We start from the raw sequence: 17165 nt of genomic DNA, 5'->3' as shown, positions 1-17165 counted from the left end.
TCCGTTGATCTCTGTAGCAATAGATTCTCTGCTGTCCTGTATACTTTTTTCAAGCCCAGCGATGAATTTTATGACTATTATTCTAAATTCTTGTTCCATTATGTTGCTTAAATCGGTTTTGATCAATTCGTTATCTGTCGCCACTTCCTGAGTTTCTTTTAAGGAGAATTCTTCCGTTTCATCATTTTTAATAGTTCCTGTGGTAGCTCCAAACTGCAGGGCACTTCCCCTGTGCTGTCCAGAGAAACTTGTGTTGGTGGGCGGGGCTGCAGTCAGACCCGATGTCTGCCCCCAGCCCACCGTTGGGGCCACAGTCAGACTGGTGTGTACTTTATCTTCCCCTCTCCCAGGGGCAGGACTCACTGTGGAGTGGTGTGGCCCCTGTCTGGGCTACTTGCAGACTGCCAGGCTTGTGGTGCTGCTTCAGTGGGATCTGGTGTATTAGATGGGGTGGATCGCAAGGTGCACAGAGGCAGGAGGGGCAGGCTTAGCTAGCTTTGCCGATGGTGGTCCCCTGCAGGAGGGCACTGCAGCACTGGGAGGGAGGCAGACCTGTCAGAGGGATGGATCCACAGAAGCACAGCGTTGGGCGTTTGTGCAGTGCAAGCAAGTTCGGTGACGGGAACTGATTCCCTTTGGAATTTCGGCTAGGGGATGGGAGAGGGAAATGGTACTTGCCAGCACCTTTGTTCCCCCGCTGAGCTGAGCTCAGTCCTCCGGGGCTCAACAACTCTCCCTCCCGTTGTCCTCTAGCCTTTCTGCTCTCCTAGCAGAGCTGTTGACTTTTAACATTCCAGATGTTAAGTCCTGCTGGCTGTCAGAACTCACGGAGTCTGGCCCCTCCGCTTTTGCAAGCCTGACTCGGGGGCTCTGCCTTGCCCAGTGGGCTGCCCCTCCACAACCCCCCACCCCGGCTCCCTCCCATCAGTCCGTGTAGCGCGCACCTCCTCTCTGCCCTTCCTACCCTCTTCCATGGGCCTCTCATCTGCACTTGCCTCCAGAGAGTCCGTTCTGCTAGTCTTCTGGTGGTTTTCTGGGTTATTTAGGCAGATGTGGGTGGAATCTAAGGGATCAACAGGATGAGGTGAGCCCAGCATCCTCCTATGCCGCCAGCTTCTTCTATAGTTTGCTTTTTATTTTTTTAATGTTTATTGTGTGTGTGTGTATATGTGTGTGCGGGGGAGGGGCAGAGACAGAGGAATAGAGAGAATCCCAAGCAGGATCCGTGCTGTGAGCATAGAGCCTGATGCGGGGCTCAATCTCACAAACCCTGAGATCATGACTGGAGCCGGAACCAAGAGTTGGACGCTTAATCAACTGAGCCACTCAGGCGCCCCAACTTGTTCCTTTTTAAGAAAAACTGCGTGATGTGCAGGACAGTGACGCGGGGTTTTACTAAATCTTGTAGGGTGTCCTTATATCCTAAAGTCCTCCAAACATTTGCCAAGTAAATCAATCAACAAACTTCCGGGTGTTCAATTACTAACACTATACTTATAGTTCATTTCTATCTTAAAACCTTTTCTTTTCCCCCTTATTGGGTATACACGTACTTCATAGCTTTCAAAGTCGTGAAGTCGTTTTGTGTGTTAGCTTTCCTTGGCTTAGAAGTGAAATGGAATCGAAAGTTACGCAGAAACTACTGACAGCCAAATGCTAAGAATATCTAGTTAGGTTTCTTTGGGTTTCTTTTATGGCATTTACTGTTTGCTCCTTACTGCACCTGACGCATAATGATTTATTGAACAAATACTAATCATTTTTATAGGCTTTTGCACAGATGTTTCTCTCATGGTGCAAAACTGAGCAAAACAGCCAAAGTCGAAGAAAAATGTTGACAGTTAATTGCATTCTGTATATAATGCACTTACTGCCTTCAGCAGGTGGCAAACGCACTAATAATGTGAAGTTTTACGAGTCAGCTGTGCAATCGGAAGTAGGGGGCAAAGTTGCTGCCATTTCTCTGCTGGTTGGCTGAGCCACACGACTGAATGCCAAGCAAAGAGACTGTTCGACTTACCTAGAGAAGCATCACTTCCAAAGCCAATTTGTTCACAATGGAACTGAAAACACGGATGAGTGGAATTTGATGTGAAGAAAGCCCTAACATCTAGCCATAGCACTGTCCAGCAGAAATACCGTAGGGACCACATATGTGATGTAAAATTTTCTAGTAGCCACGTCAAAAAAAAAAAAAAAAAAAAAAAAGTAAAAAGAAGCGGATGGAATTGTTATACTAGTATGTTTTATGTAACGCAATGTATCCACAGATTTATCATTTCAACATGTAATCATTGTGAAAACTTGTTAATGAGATGTTTACTTATTCTTTTTTTTTTTTTTTTTTTATTTATTTTTGGGACAGAGAGAGACAGAGCATGAACGGGGGAGGGGCAGAGAGAGAGGGAGACACAGAATCGGAAACAGGCTCCAGGCTCCGAGCCATCAGCCCAGAGCCTGACGCGGGGCTCGAACTCACGGACCGCGAGATCGTGACCTGGCTGAAGTCGGACGCTTAACCGACTGCGCCACCCAGGCGCCCCGATGTTTACTTATTCTTGTAGACGGAGTCTTTGAAAGTCAGTGTTTCCAAGCATACATTTCAGTGTGGACTAGCCACATTTCAAGTGCTCAGTAGCCTCTTGGGGCCACCAGCCTGGAACACTCAGGCAAACACACCCTTACAGGAATTGGAAGGTGAGATGACACTCTATAGGGAACACCATAGCTACCAGGGAACATGACCACCTATTTGCTAATGATGTTCAGAGCTACAGTCCCAAATCTTAGGTATAGCACCTTTACATAGTGCCTTTAAGTCGATTTTTTAAAAAATCTCTTTTAATGTTTATTTATTTTTGAGAGACAGACAGAGTGCAAATAGGGGAGGGGTAGAGAGAGAGGTGGGGGAGACACAATCTGAAGCAGGCTCCAGGCTCTGAACTGTCAGCACAGAGCTGGACGCGGGGCTCAAACCCGGGACAGGGGAGATCATGACCTGAGCCAAAGTTGGACGCTTAACCGGCTTAGCCACCCAGGCGCCCCTAAAGTAGATTTTTTAATGATGTACTTACAAGAATTATTAAGTTTATATAACGAGATACTTTCTTTGTAAACCTACTCAGATTGCAGGATGCAGAACAAAATTATGTTTAGTAAAAGTCGAAGTGAGTTTTTATGCATCTCTGGGTGGAAAGAGTTAAAATTACATCTTGAACCACTGTGTCTTACTACTTCAAAAGCAGTCTCAAGTTTCCGTCCATAGCTAACTTAGAAATACTGTCCTTGGGGCACCTTGGGTGGCTCAGTCGGTTGAGCTTCCGACTTTGGCTCAGGTCACAATCGCATGTTTCCTGAGTTCGAGCCCCACGTGGGCTGATTGCTGTCAGCACAGAGCCCACTTCGGATCCTCTGCCTCCCTCTATCTCTGCCTCTCCCTTGCTTGCACTCTCTCTCTCAAAAATAAATAAAACACTAAGAGAGAAGAAAAATCCTGTCCTTATTTCCGTTCCAGGTGTCAGCTTAGGTAAATGAGCTCTTTGCTATTCTTCCCAACTCCCTAGGAGCTGTAGGGCTGTAGGTGACTGTGGCTGGTATTGGAGTGGAGTTGCCGGGACTGGTGTGGCAAAGGAGGCGTGGCACGAGTTCATTATCCAATTTGTTTGGAGCCAACTCATGTTCTGGTTAATTTACTCTGATCCCGCTGAAGTCACAAGTCCAACACATGACCGCTACGCTTCCCTTCAATGTATTGCTTGGCCAGGTGCGATCCGTTCCCTGCTTCGTGACTTTCCGTTACTTCCTGAGCACGTCCCCCCGCCCCCCACTATCTCTGCCTGCCGAGACAGACACCTAGCAGCCAATTCCTCGGCTGCTGTTCTGGACGATCCAGACTTTTCTCATTCACTGGTTCCCTCTTGCCAATGTGGACTGCCAAAGAAACCAGCCTGTCAGTATAAGGCCATCCGTCTTTTCAGAGATGTAGGGGCTACACTAAGACAGGACCCCTGGCACCTGGCCATCCACGTGCTTGAGAAAGTCACTTCCCCTTTGATAGCCCCAGTTTGCTGTGAAGTTAGCCCCAGTTTGCTCATCAGTGAAGTGAGAAGCACGGGGCAGATGATTTCTAGGTTCCTTCTGGCTCAAACAATACATCCATCATTAAAAGGTGAAATTTTAAATTCCGATACAGCCAGCTCTTCCTTTGAATAAGGTACTCCAGTCTAGGATACGCCCTCCTGACATTATGTTAGCCCAATCAGGTAGGAGCTTTCTAGAAACTCTACTTTCTGTAACATTTCATGGATCGGGTGTGGGTGTTAGGGGAACGCAGGACATTATGTGTATACTTGTCTGTAAATCTCGATATTAGCAGGGGCGCCTGGGTGGCTCAGTTGGTTGAGCGTCCGACTTTGGCTCAGGTCATGATCTCGTGGTTTGTGACTTTGAGCCCCACGTCGGACTCTGTGCTAACAGCTCAGAGCCCAGAGCCTGCTTCGGATTCTGTGTCTCCTTCTCTCTCTGCCCCTCTGACTTGTGCTCTGTCTCTCAAAAATAAATGTAAAAAAAATTTCTTTAATGTCGATATTAGCAATTATAGAACTTCTACATTTGAATAAAAAGAAAGCTGTTTATAGAGTTAAAATTTTTTCCTGTGCTTTTTAAAAAAGATTCTTTCTATTTAAAAACTTGTCATCATAGGCATTTGAGACTTACAGAAGAATATGCACAGCATTATGTATAATTTATGACAGAAAATAAACACCACGAGGCCAAGGTTCCGCTTTAAAATTGGAACACTGTCTATACACCTTCGTATCTGCCTCTCTTTCCTCTCCCGTCACCCACTTTTCTAACCCCACTGCCCTGTACTTTGAATATTATCATTCGCCTGTTTTTGAAATCTATGTTTTGCATATGATACCACATAGGCAAGGTATCTTATGTTATTTAGTTTTGCTTCTTTTTGCAGTTCACACAATGATACGGAAACAGTATATCATCCACAACTTGTCTCTCACTCAATATATTATTGTCTCTGGGAGTCATCCAAGTACAGTTTACTTGTATAGTTCATTCTTTTTATATTGGCCTAAAAATCTACTATGATAGCAAAATACAATTTATTTGGCTATTCTTTTTTTTAAACGCTTATTTAATTTGAGAGAGAGAGAGAGAGAGATCGAGAGAAAAGAGAATGAACACAAGTTGGGGAGGGCAGAGAGAGAGGGAGAGAGAATCCCAAGAAGATTCCCCAGTGTCAGAGCAGAGCTCAACGAGGGGCTCGAATATTATTAATGCTAATAGTTATATGTACATCATTCTGAGTTTTCTCTAAAATGGTCAAATCGCATCATCTATGAATGACGACAATTTTGTTTCTATCTTTCCAATTTCTATGCCTTTTGTTTCTCTTTCTTATCGTACTATTCTGGCTAGGATCTCTAGTAAAAGGCTGATAAAGAGTAGAGTAGAGCATCTTTATCTACTTTCTGATTCTTAGGAAAATTCTTTTGACATTTCACCATTAAAAATGTGAGCCCGGGGCGCCTGGGTGGCTCAGTTGGTTGAACGTCCGACTTCAGCTCAGGTCACCGTCTCACAGTCTGTGGGTTCGAGCCCTGTGTCAGGCTCTGGGCTGATGGCTCGGAGCCTGGAGCCTGCTTCCGATTCTGTGTCTCCCTCTCTCTCTGCCCCTCCCTTGTTCATGCTCTGTCTCTTTCTGTCTCAAAAATAAATAAATGTTAAAAAAAATAAAAAAATTAAAAAAAAATGTTGTAAAAATAAAAAAAAATGTGAGCCCTAGGTTTTTGGTAGATAACTTTATACATTTAAAAAATATCTCTTATTTTGATGAAAGGTTTTTTTTCTTTAATTTTAAAGGGGTGTTGAATTTTATACATTTTTCTGCATTGTTTGAAAAGTGGTCATTTAAAAAACCTTAATGGGTTAATGCAGTATATGATATTTACACATATTTATATAATCCAAGTTAATTATAGCACTGTCTATAGGCCACATTTCTCAAAACCTATTTCTTTTTGGTCCAAATCTTTCTATCACAGTGGTCCTAAAATTCAGATTTCACTATGAAAAGTATGTGAAATGTAACAGATAAGTCAATCATACCTCCTTTTAGTTTACATAGTCCCCTTAGTAATGTCAGACCATTGTACTTCTGGAAATAAACTGAAGTTAGTTGTTTCCTGTTCCCAATATTCATAATTTTGTTCATGAACGAAACTGACTTACAGTTTTCCTCTTATAGTGATTTTTTTCAGGTTTGGGGATTCATAGAATGGGTTGGAATCCTTCATAGAATTCCTTTTGTTTCCCCCCAAATTCCTGAAAAAAAAATTGCATAAATTTGGAACACTCTGTTTTGAAAGTTTAGCAGAATTTGTCTATAAAACCTTCAGGTCTTGGCAAATTCTTTGTGGAAAGACTTCTGTTTTCCAGTTAAATTTATGTAACAGTATAGGAATTTCTTTTTGGTAAATTATACTTATCTAGAGGTTTATTCACATGGTTTATCTTGCGAATCATCCTGTGTTCATAGAAAGTGGGTCTACCTAAAGATTTCCTAATGTTCTTGGAAGAGCCTTTATGTAGATACATTTTAGGTGATTTTTTTGTTGTTTTCGCTTTTACAGGTGACATCTGCTCACATTCTGGTCAGCTAGACAGTTTATCAACTTGTGAATTCAAATGCAGTTCAGCCAACTGTCACTTCAACAAATTTTTCTAGAAACACTTTTTGGCTCCTCAAACTGTCTTAGACCTTTAATAAGGATATGTGGGGTACTTCTTAGCCACCCCACCCCACCCAATATACTCAAATTTATAGTAAATATAATTGATAGTTTGATGATTTAGCATCACAAAATACCCCCTGTTATTATTTTGAATTTGGATTTTATGGCATGATGGTGCAGCTATAAAAAGGCATTTAAAAACAAAAAAATATAAACAACAGCAACAACAAAACCTTAATTTAAAAATCTATTTTTCTTTTAATATTTTGTCTTCTGAAATTTATATGAGTAGAAATAAAAAAAAAAATTCCTGTTAAGTGTGGACCTTCTGGATAATCTAGATTTCCACAAAAAGACTATGTAGAAAATGAAGTTAACTCTTAGATCTGTCAAGAGAACAGATTATAGTCCCGTAAGTAATGGACTATGTGATTTGTTAAAGACTGTCCACTTGTTAACCACATTCAAGGCCACATGTAACCACAAGTGGTAACACTCACCTTAGGAGTGCATTAAGAGTGTGCAATAACAGCCTATAATTCTGAAGTGTTAAACTGCCACTTGAAAAATGGAGCATATTGATATTTTGAAAATATTTTGCAGGAAGAAACTGTTTGTTTAGATTCTGAGGCAGATGAACATATTAACTGGTTCCAGCAAGAATATATGAAGACAGAAAAGGACTGGGGAGAAATCGATAAGAGAATGAGCCGGACTTTGGAAATAAGAAGAAAGTTGATTAGCAGCAGAACACCTCTGAAGGACATTCTTAAAATGTTTCCTTTCTTAAAGTGCCCTTATCAGGTATCTTTATTTGCTTATAACACCTTCTGATTTTAATGTCCAAATTGATTTTTCTCTTTTCTTTTGGAGTGTAACAGAACTATGTAGCAAGATGGTGGGTGTGAATCTTGGTAGGGTGTGTAAGGCTCCACGGGCTACAACTAGGACCATTACAACTAGGTAAGAATTTCTGGAACATGCACTGCCTGCCTTCAGCTTCAAATATCTGTCTGTCATTACACATATTGTGGAGGCTGGGAGACACTACTTAGGGCTATTTTGACAGTGTGAAACATTTTCCCTTTGCATTTATTTATGTATTTTTTTTAAAAAAATCTTAATGTATTTTATTTTTTAATTGTTTCAGGAATAAAATTTAGAGATCCATCACTTACATATAACACCCTTTGCATGCAGTTAGACAATCAAGAACGTTTACTAAGGAACTGTTAATATGCAGCTTTGCCCAATATCTATTTCCTTTATGATTCCCAATCATTTCATAAAGTGGTCTTAAAATACATAAAGCTTAATAGGTAACTCCAATAACCTTCCATTTAGTTTACCTAAGGTGGCCATTAAAGGGTCCCATTACAATTTTAGTGTAATTTTATCTGTAGTACATAATGAAAGATTCACCCAAGATTTTAGCCAGTATTATTTAACAGTAATAGCCAGGAGGCTTTGGCTATTAGAAGAGTATGCCACATTGACAACCTGCATATTGTTTTAAATCAAAACCATTTCCAACTGAGAGCCTATAAACTTCTTAAATGTAAGCAGCGTATTTTAAACATCTTCGTGTAAGTTCTCCAAGTGCCTAGCAGAACAGGCTCCATGCAATACAAATGAACAGTTGATTGTTTGGAATGCTGTGTGAATTAGTGGATGATTGGTGTCTCGGCCTGTTTGGGTTGCTATAACAAAACACCATAGACTAGATGGCTTATGAACAGCAGAAATTTACTCCCCATTGTCCTGCAGGTGGGGTAATCCAAGATGAAGGCACTGGTAGATGTGATGTCTGAGGAGACCCTGCTTTCTGGTTCACGAATGGCATTCTCTAGCTTCTCTAACTTCACGTGGCTGAAGGGGCAATCTGGCTCTCTGGGGTCTCTTTTGTAAGGGTGGGAATCCCATTCATGAAGGCTGCATCCTCCTAACCAGGCCCTTCTCAAAGGCCTCGCCTCTTAATACCATCACACTGAGCATTAGGTTTAACATAAGCATTTGTGGGGTGGGGGATAAACATTCAGTCCATAGCAGTTGGTAAGGCTGCTGTGGACGCTGGAGTTGCAGCCTTACGGGTCTTCACTGGAGTGCAGCCTGCACAGGTTTGTGATTAAAATACCTAAGCTATGGTTCAGCATCCTTTCAAAGAACGACAGATGAGAGTGAGTCTGAGTGGGGAGTGGACAGTGGATTTTAGACCTGAGACGGGCTCTCATGCTTTGTCGTAAGTCTCTTTTTCTCCCAACCCTTCAGCCATTTCACCCTTTATATCCAAAATATGGATTGGGATATGGTTTTTGTAATGACTGTACTACTTAATGAATAAAGTTGACTGTTTTTTCAAACAAAAGAGTTGAACGGGGGGCGCCTGGGGGGCTCAGTCGGTTAAGCATCCGACGTCGGCTTAGGTCATGATCTCATGGTTCATGGGTTCGAGCCCCGTGTAGGGCTGTGCGCTGACAGCTCAGAGCCTGGAGACTGCTTCAGATTCTACGTCTCCCTCTCTCTCTCTGCCCCTCCCCTGCTCGCACTCTGTCTCTCTCGCTCAAAAATAAATATTAAAAAAAAAAAAAGAGTTGAACATCTTAGCTTTCTTCAGGGAGTACCTCCCAAACTAAGCCTTGTGTGGCCAGCTGGGATTTACAAAATTTGTAAAATCCTTGTCGTGCTTCCTAAAATAAAAGCAAACTTAACCTTACTTACAAATACCCAGTTAATGAACAATCCCTATAGCCGGACGGCTGCTCCTGCTCCAAACTATTCCCACCACTTGTTGCTACTGATACTACCGTAGGGTAGTGCTATGAGCTTAGGGAGCTTATGGCACAGGTATGGCCGAAGAGAAGTGGCCAGTGTAGGACACTGGACCAAGGAGTTTACATGGACCCTTCATCACCACCTGCACTCATCAATCTCCTCCTGTGAAAACACTGTCTTTCAAGAGAAAGTGGGATGCTAGTTAGACACTAAGATTTCAGCCCTTGGTCTGATCATTGCTATAGAAGTATTATGGCTCTAAAATTTCTCACTGAACAAAGTGAGGATATATACTTTTGCAAAAATGTGTGCGTGTGCACACACACATGTACACACATCTGCATCTGCTTATGTATCTATACATAAGTATTAAACACCATGAGTTCACATTTATACCTTCAATTCCAACCCAAACCACAGGGCTTATTCTAACCTACCCTCTTTCCACACATTCTAACTCTCTTCAACAGTGAGAAACCTGACACCTATTACCCTCAATGTATTCACTTATTTCTATTGATCAGTCTTCAAGTTCATGAACCTTTTCTTTGCATTTTCCAGTATGCATTTCCCTATCCAGTGATGTTTGCATTTCAGTAAATGTTATTTTCAGTTCTGAATTTCAATTTGGTTCTTTTTTGATTTATATCCCGTTTCTCTGCTGAGATGCTCCACGCCATGATATGAAATTCGCTGGTCTTACCATGTTTCCCACCATTCCAGCTTAGTGGTCCACTGAGGGTTGGCTGGTAACAGAGCCTAATGGGCATCCCAGTTTTCTGATAACTCCTTCTGGACCAAATTTTTGGGCAACTGATGATCTACCAAAATGTTCAAGAAATGAGGAGACCCTGTGGGTAGTATGTAACTATTCTTTACAGAGTTCTAGGGAGAGTGATGATTAAATTAATTCCTACTAGTGTGAGTGATGATAAATGGTCTTATAATGCCACTCTGTCAAAAAAAAAAAGCAGGGAGGTGGCAGTGGTGGTAGAATTCTCAGAGGGAGAGTACTTAGGCAGTGGCAGGAAAAGGTGATGTTGAGTGAAGGGGTTTCCATATAGGTAAACTGGTTTTGCTGTCACTTTGTAGTCAGATGTCCTACACTTACTTTTCACCACTTACTCTTGTTTCTAAAGCTCTTCCCTTTCCCTTTAGAATGCTATGGTTAGGTATTTTTTGAAGGTTTGCTTCCTAAAATCTAACAATTTTCTTATTTTGCCTCTTGTTGGATACTGCCTAAAGAAAGAAGACCCTAGAATCCTAGCTGATCAAATAGCCAAAATATGCATACAGAAGTTGGAGCCCTCATTTAGTTGAGCCTGCATGCAAAGTTTTAATTCTATGGGCATAGAAATTTGCCACATCCATTATTTATCTTTTCCTATTTACTTCAGCCTTGCTTTCTTTTTTCCTCCTGTCATTATGTCTTTATTTCTCCACTAAAGCTACTCATATATCTTGTATAGATTTTAAACTAGCACTCAAAGTTCAATATAATCCTAAGGAGTTATTTACTTCCTTATAGTCAGTACATTAGCTTTTCTTGTGGTCTTTTTCTTCTTTTTTCTAGATGTTCAGAGAATTCCAGCTTCTTACAAGAACAGATATTTATAAGAAAACAAGGCACATTTTGGAATCCTATTCGGAAAATATACTGACTTCTTTTTCAGTGGTGCACAATCCAATCAATATTGCATTGCAAGAAAAACTGAAACAGCACACAGATGAAGACATGTTGAAACGTTAGTAAACCTGGGGGTGGGGCAATCTAGTCAGTTACCTGTTTAATTCAGGATAGAGAAGCTCTGTTTTGGAAATAAGTAATTCAGTGAAACAACACACAGGATAGTAAAAAGAACTTCTCAAATAGGAGGAGCCTAGGTACAGAATTAAAAGTACACTTGAGGGGCGCCTGGGTAGCTCAGTCGGTTAAGCATCTGACTTCAGCTCAGGTCATGATCTCGTGGTCCATGGGTTCAAGCCCTGCATCGGACTCTGTGCTGACAGCTCAGAGCCTGGAGTCTGCTTTGGATTCTGTGTCTCCCTCTCTCTCTGCCCCTCCCCCACTCATGCTCTGTCTGTCTGTCTGTCTCTCTCTCTCTCTCTCTCAAAAATGAATAAACATTAAAAAATATTTTTTTAAAAAAGTACACTTGATTTGGTAAAATCCTATTTAGGGAACTAGTAACCTGTTAATTTCATAATACAATCACAAGGTAAAGCATGCTAAAATCTTCCTGGGTGATGGACAGAGAGTACAGGACTCTGATCTTCTCCTGGCCATGATCTGGAGAGCGGGACATGAGACATAGATGTATATTCGAAAAGGATGTTGGTTAAATGGTTGTGAAACACTGGTCCAAGAAGACTGGTTTGTTCTCTGTAGAAGCAAATGATTAAAAAAAAAAAATCCACATTTTAAGACTGGCTTTGCTTATAATTGGTAAAAGCTTATTTTGACTTGGACTTTAAGCATGTTTACTTTGGCAGATATGAAGATGACAGCCACATGTTTGCTCCTACCAGATGTTTTTGGGGACGATCCCAGTCTTTTTGTCATCGTGAATGAGAAGGTATGTAGTATGTCAATGATTGGGTTTGACAGTTCATGTCTTCATGTGATCATTTATTTGAATGCAGGGTGGTGGCCCCTTTTGAAGTATGGTTTTGTCATATTTACCAATACGCTGCACAGCAAGAAGCTCATTTATTGTAACACCACGGTTAAATTGAGGCACCTTTATGACTTAGCTATTTTCCATATCACAGAGTGGTGACTCCATTATCTATTTTTTTTCAGGTGCAAGTGTCCACACCCGTGTTAGAAGTCAAGAACCCTTTCAACACTGATGTCTGTGAATTTTCTTTGTATTTAGAAAAAGAGAAGCTCACGAAGGTGGATGACTGTGTTACAGCCTTGGCTGCTCTCATAGCTGCCTTCCATGTATTTGGAGTTGAGTGTCCAAGAGGACTGTCCCAAACCCTCAACTTCCTAGAGACGTTGATTTTTGACATGCACAGTCCCCATTTTCCTTCTATGAAAGAAAAGGAAAAGGAAATAGCGTTTCGACACCCACTTACCTAATGAGATGCCAAATATTGCATCAGAGTTGATTTCTAGGGAAACCTAAAACTTTGCAAAAAATTGTTTTGACTTAGGGTTATGGTAGAGGTAGGTATTATCTTGTGTCAAAGGATGCAAATGAATCTCAGTACCTTCTTTCTATACACTTAGACACTTGAAATTCTTTGTGAAATTCTGTAATAAAATACTATTTAAGAGCAGTTTCTTTTGATTCAAGTTCTAAGAAATTCCATAGCCCAAGCTACACTTTTTTTTTTTTTTTTATTTTTTTTAACATTTATTCATTCTTGAGACAGAGACAGAGCATGAACGGGGGAGGGTCAGAGAGAGAGGGAGACACAGAATCTGAAACAGGCCCCAGGCTCTGAGCTGTCAGCACAGAGCCTGACGCGGGGCTCGAACTCACAGACTGTGAGATCATGACCCGAGCTGAAGTTGGACGCTCAACCGACTGAGCCACCCAGGCGCCCCCCCACCCAAGCTACACTTTCAAGGGGGCATTAGTTTTTGAAAGGCCCTACGTTTCAGATACACTCAAGTCCTTCAGATTAGGGTATGACATCTTACCCTTCGCTCAACGTGCCCAACTTTGGAAGACTTAATGCTCAGGAGCTGTACATTTGTGGCCCGTGGGCGCATACTCCCCACTTCTTTCCCGCTGCTGACCTGCCTGGCTCCAGGCATTTTGGTTTCCTTCGACCACGTTTGTTGAGAACCAAGGCTGCTTCATTCCTGGGCTCTTCTTACTGCTTGCTGAGCTCACTGGCACGGGTCCTGATCACCTGTGACCTGTGTAGCCTTCCACTGCTCCCCTCTCTTGACATGTAGTGATGGCCCTGTTCTGGTCTCCTCAAAGTTTCTCCTTTTCTCTGGCTTTGACCTCCAGTGTTGGTGTCTGTCCTGGCTGCCGCTCAGGTTTGTCTGGGTCTATAATATGGACCTGGCCTTTCTCTGCCAGAACCTCTTGGGCACCAGTTTCTAGACTCGCTCTCCTGCCCGTCTCAGAAGTCCAGGTCCTGGTTCCTCATCCATCCAGCCCAGAGTCCCATGTTATAATTCCATTTGTTCTGTTCCTAAAGATGGTGCATAAGTAAGTACTTCTTAGGTCTGGCAAGACCTAAGCCAAGGTCTGACTTCTTAGGTCTTGCTGTACTCTTTTCAAGTACTTTATAAGGAAAAATGATAACACTATAGTTTCAAGGTGCCTGCTCCTTGGTATCATCACCACAGTAGCATCATAACCTATCAGTTTTGACAGAACAGATTGATTTAGAGACTGAAGAGATCTAAGTGTGCTAATACTTGGCCATGTGATGAGCATTTCTGGGGTTACTTCATCAAATAATTTTTTTAAGGCTTAAGGGGTTTGTATGAATTATTCAAAAAATATTTTTATGACCTACATCTCTGGAAATACTTATTCTGCAAATATTTATTCTAATATCTTTTTCTCTATAAGTTCTATTTATTAAAATGCTTAAGTCAGTGAGACAAGATGAAATTTCAATCAGCTGCTCCCCTTTACGATGACTGTTGACTAACTGCTTCCATGAGACTGGACAGGCAGAGGACCAATTTGATAGATGTCATTTTCACATAAACTGATCCCTATTCCATGGCTTCCACTTATTCCATTTCACTGGAATGTGCCTTTAGTTCCTTACAAACTTTATTTCCCTAAACCTCCCCCCACCTTTTTTAGTTTCACAAGCTGTCTTATTCTTCCTCTCCCAAATGAATTTACCAAATTCTTAAAGATTCCTTTCCTCAGGAGCACACAGTGTCTGTGACTAAACGTCAATGAAAACTTCTCTTTGTCTCCACAGGCTGGGGAAGACAGGTAGGGGGTGGAGCCACAGGAACACTGCAGTGAGGTCTGGCTCTAAACGTGACAGACATGAGCTGACCATGAGGGCAAATCCACATTAAGCTTTATTGTCTGTTTCATTGGTACATCTATCCCCAGTGCCCAGCATGACCTTGCCACTTGGTAAATTTTCATATTGCTTCACTAACACAACCCTATTTTCTTTGGAGCCTGGGTCTACTGAATCTAGAAGTTGCAAAATGGCAGCCTGTGGTCATATTTCAACCTGCAGATGGGTCTCATTTGGTTTACACAGTGAAATTTTTTAATGTCTTTAGATGGGAAGGCCCTATCAATTTCTACATTCCCTATCCCTTTGTTTGCTTTAGCCCAAGCCTGTGTCTCTCACTTCAGGGACCTCCCTGTCATCATGGTCCTATTTCCTGTGTGAAACCTTAGACTACATCCCAGGGAAGGAATGGTAACAAGGTTTCCCCTACTTGAGGTACACTGTTCCACCTAAGGATGCTTAGAAGCCTTGCCTCTAACATATAAAACCCGCTGCTTAGAATGAATATTTTAAATAACACTTAAAATTCTCTTTGTTAAAACATGCTTTAAATGAGAAAGAAAAAAATCCCCAATAGGTGTGAAACCTACTTAACCAAACAACTTACTTATTTACTTAGGTACTTATTTATTGTCATTCTTTGCATCATCTGGGACATAACTTGACAACTTTGAATCCTGCAAATACATCCCCCATAGCTTTTAATGCCCAAATCTTTAACACTGTTCCTGCTCTCATGTGTCAGACAAGCTTTCGAAAAAAAAAAAAAATCATACATGTATAAAAAAAGTATCTGCAATTAAGATTTTATTTCATTCGTGTCAGATATAACAAGTGCAACTTGAATGTACAAATTCTGAACAAAACAAAAAAGAAAAAAAACAACAACGAAAAACTTATTTCAGCAAATTCATGCAAAGAAATAAAAGGGAGGCTGCAGATACCATGGCCTTTTGAATGCTGACAAATGCAAAGGACCACTAATAGACTCCCAACGGGGGACGTCCCAGGAAGTCCCACATCAGAAAAAATGAGAGCAAGGAAGGAGAGAGGTGGAACTTGCCCCAGAATTCAGACAGCATGCTATGAACTGACTACCGACTTTTATCTTCGCCCTCGAATAAATGGCCAATCCTAGAAGTAGACATTGTCTCCAAAGGCTAATAATTTACCTTTTGTGTTGGAAAGGCAGTCTCACGAAAGAAACACTACAGCTAGCAGTTTATGGATAATCCAGGGCTTTCATTTAAAGTGCATCTGTACATTTACAGAACTTAGGGGAACCGTTCTACAGAGAATCTTTCCAAAACGGAGGTTCTTGAATAACTGCTTTGGGAAACCCCCTCCTGGATCTGTGAGCATTTACAACCTTTGTGCTGACTGGTGTTGCTCCCTCACACTCCGCCCTTTCAGTAAAATCCACATACTCTCTCTTCGGCCAACTCTAAGAAAACCTTTGGGTCTGGAGGAAGAAGATCTGGGACAGAGCTCTTTATGGATTAGTGTTTCCATCAACAGAATGAGCCCTTCGGCCCCGAAAAGCACTACAGTTACGTCATGGACAATCGGAGAGAAACTTAAGATCATCTCATAAATAGTTCAAGATCCTTACAAACAAGCCCCCCACCCCCACCCCGCCCCCAATATAATTGCATATTCCTTGGATACCACTGGACTCTTGTAGATACACAGGGCACCACAATGTAGAAGCCTGGATGCCATTCAAATACATCACCTAATTTATTTATATATTTTATTTTTCAATTCCATTATTTATATACACGTTTTTGGTAATTATAGTAATGATGCTGGTGAAAAGTAATTTAACATTTCATAATGCGTGCAAAAGTAAAAACACTGATTTAGAGAAAAGTAATTTTTTACATCTATTCAGCCCCAAAAGATTATGACAAGCAGTTAGGCAATATCATGACTTGCAAAGTTATACTTAGCATAATGTTGCAGTTCAAAATATGGCACAGAATTAACAATACAGGTAACAGTCCCACTGGCTAAACTTGGCCAGGTCTTGACTAATTTGGTTTAAGTTGAAGTTGGATTATATAAAAAGGTTTCTGAAAGTACTGAAAAAGAAACCGTGTACATGAAAGAGGACTCAACAATGTTTACAAAATGCCAAAAGTTCTTATCCTGACCCCCCCTTTACCATAAATAATTAATGAAGTTCCCTTTCCCTCCCACCCCTCCCCCAGCCTCAAAAAGATTTACAAAGATAAATTTAGCTCAGTGAACAGAACCAAAGGATGAGTGCTCTTAGACAGTACCTGGTTAAAAGCTGAAGCACTTTCATAAGGATTCATATATATTGTCTCTTGAGGAATATAAATAATCTGATAGCGTTGCTCTTTTGAGTTTTGGAGACTTCTCGCTTAGGAGTTATAACTGTCCTTGTGCTTTGAATAAAACATGAGCTTTAAAGCAGAAAGCTGATGGTATTCAAAATTCACCATCTTCAAAGTTCATTGTGAGAGTTCTTCTCTGCAGCTTTGAACATCAGGATAGAATTGAAAATTTTGAGAGCAGGTCCCAACTTAATGCTCATAATTTTAACAATGTCTGTTTGGGTCATGAGCAGAAAGGCTTCTCCATCAATTTGCTAAAAGGGGAGGAGCAGACAAAAAGATTATGAATCGATCAGATGTAGTGTTGTGG

At 41.2% G+C, this 17165-nt stretch overlaps 2 protein-coding genes across 13 annotated transcripts in view; one reads left to right on the top strand and one right to left on the bottom strand.

Moving 5' to 3' along the window:
* Positions 1 to 12814, top strand: part of SAMD3 (sterile alpha motif domain containing 3) — a 57075-nt gene extending 44261 nt beyond the window's left edge. The window contains exons 8-11 of the mRNA XM_058735235.1: positions 7359 to 7559; positions 11101 to 11272; positions 12021 to 12103; positions 12331 to 12814. Of these exons, the coding sequence (XP_058591218.1) occupies positions 7359 to 7559; positions 11101 to 11272; positions 12021 to 12103; positions 12331 to 12615 (741 nt within the window). The 3' untranslated portion in view covers positions 12616 to 12814. The remainder of the gene's footprint in view (positions 1 to 7358; positions 7560 to 11100; positions 11273 to 12020; positions 12104 to 12330) is intronic.
* Positions 12815 to 16208: 3394 nt separating this feature from the next.
* The window catches only part of L3MBTL3 (L3MBTL histone methyl-lysine binding protein 3), a 129478-nt gene continuing 128521 nt past the window's right edge, over positions 16209 to 17165 (bottom strand). For all 12 annotated transcript variants that reach the window (XM_058735230.1, XM_058735224.1, XM_058735225.1 and 9 more), the window contains one exon: positions 16209 to 17109. In XM_058735230.1, coding sequence (XP_058591213.1) covers positions 16966 to 17109 — 144 coding nt within the window. In that variant the 3' untranslated portion in view covers positions 16209 to 16965. The remainder of the gene's footprint in view (positions 17110 to 17165) is intronic.

This window comes from Neofelis nebulosa, chromosome 6, assembly GCF_028018385.1.
Source record: "Neofelis nebulosa isolate mNeoNeb1 chromosome 6, mNeoNeb1.pri, whole genome shotgun sequence".
Lineage (NCBI taxonomy): Eukaryota > Metazoa > Chordata > Mammalia > Carnivora > Felidae > Neofelis > Neofelis nebulosa.
The sequence above is the reverse complement of the archived record's forward strand: the minus strand, read 5'-3'. Positions and strand labels throughout refer to the sequence as shown.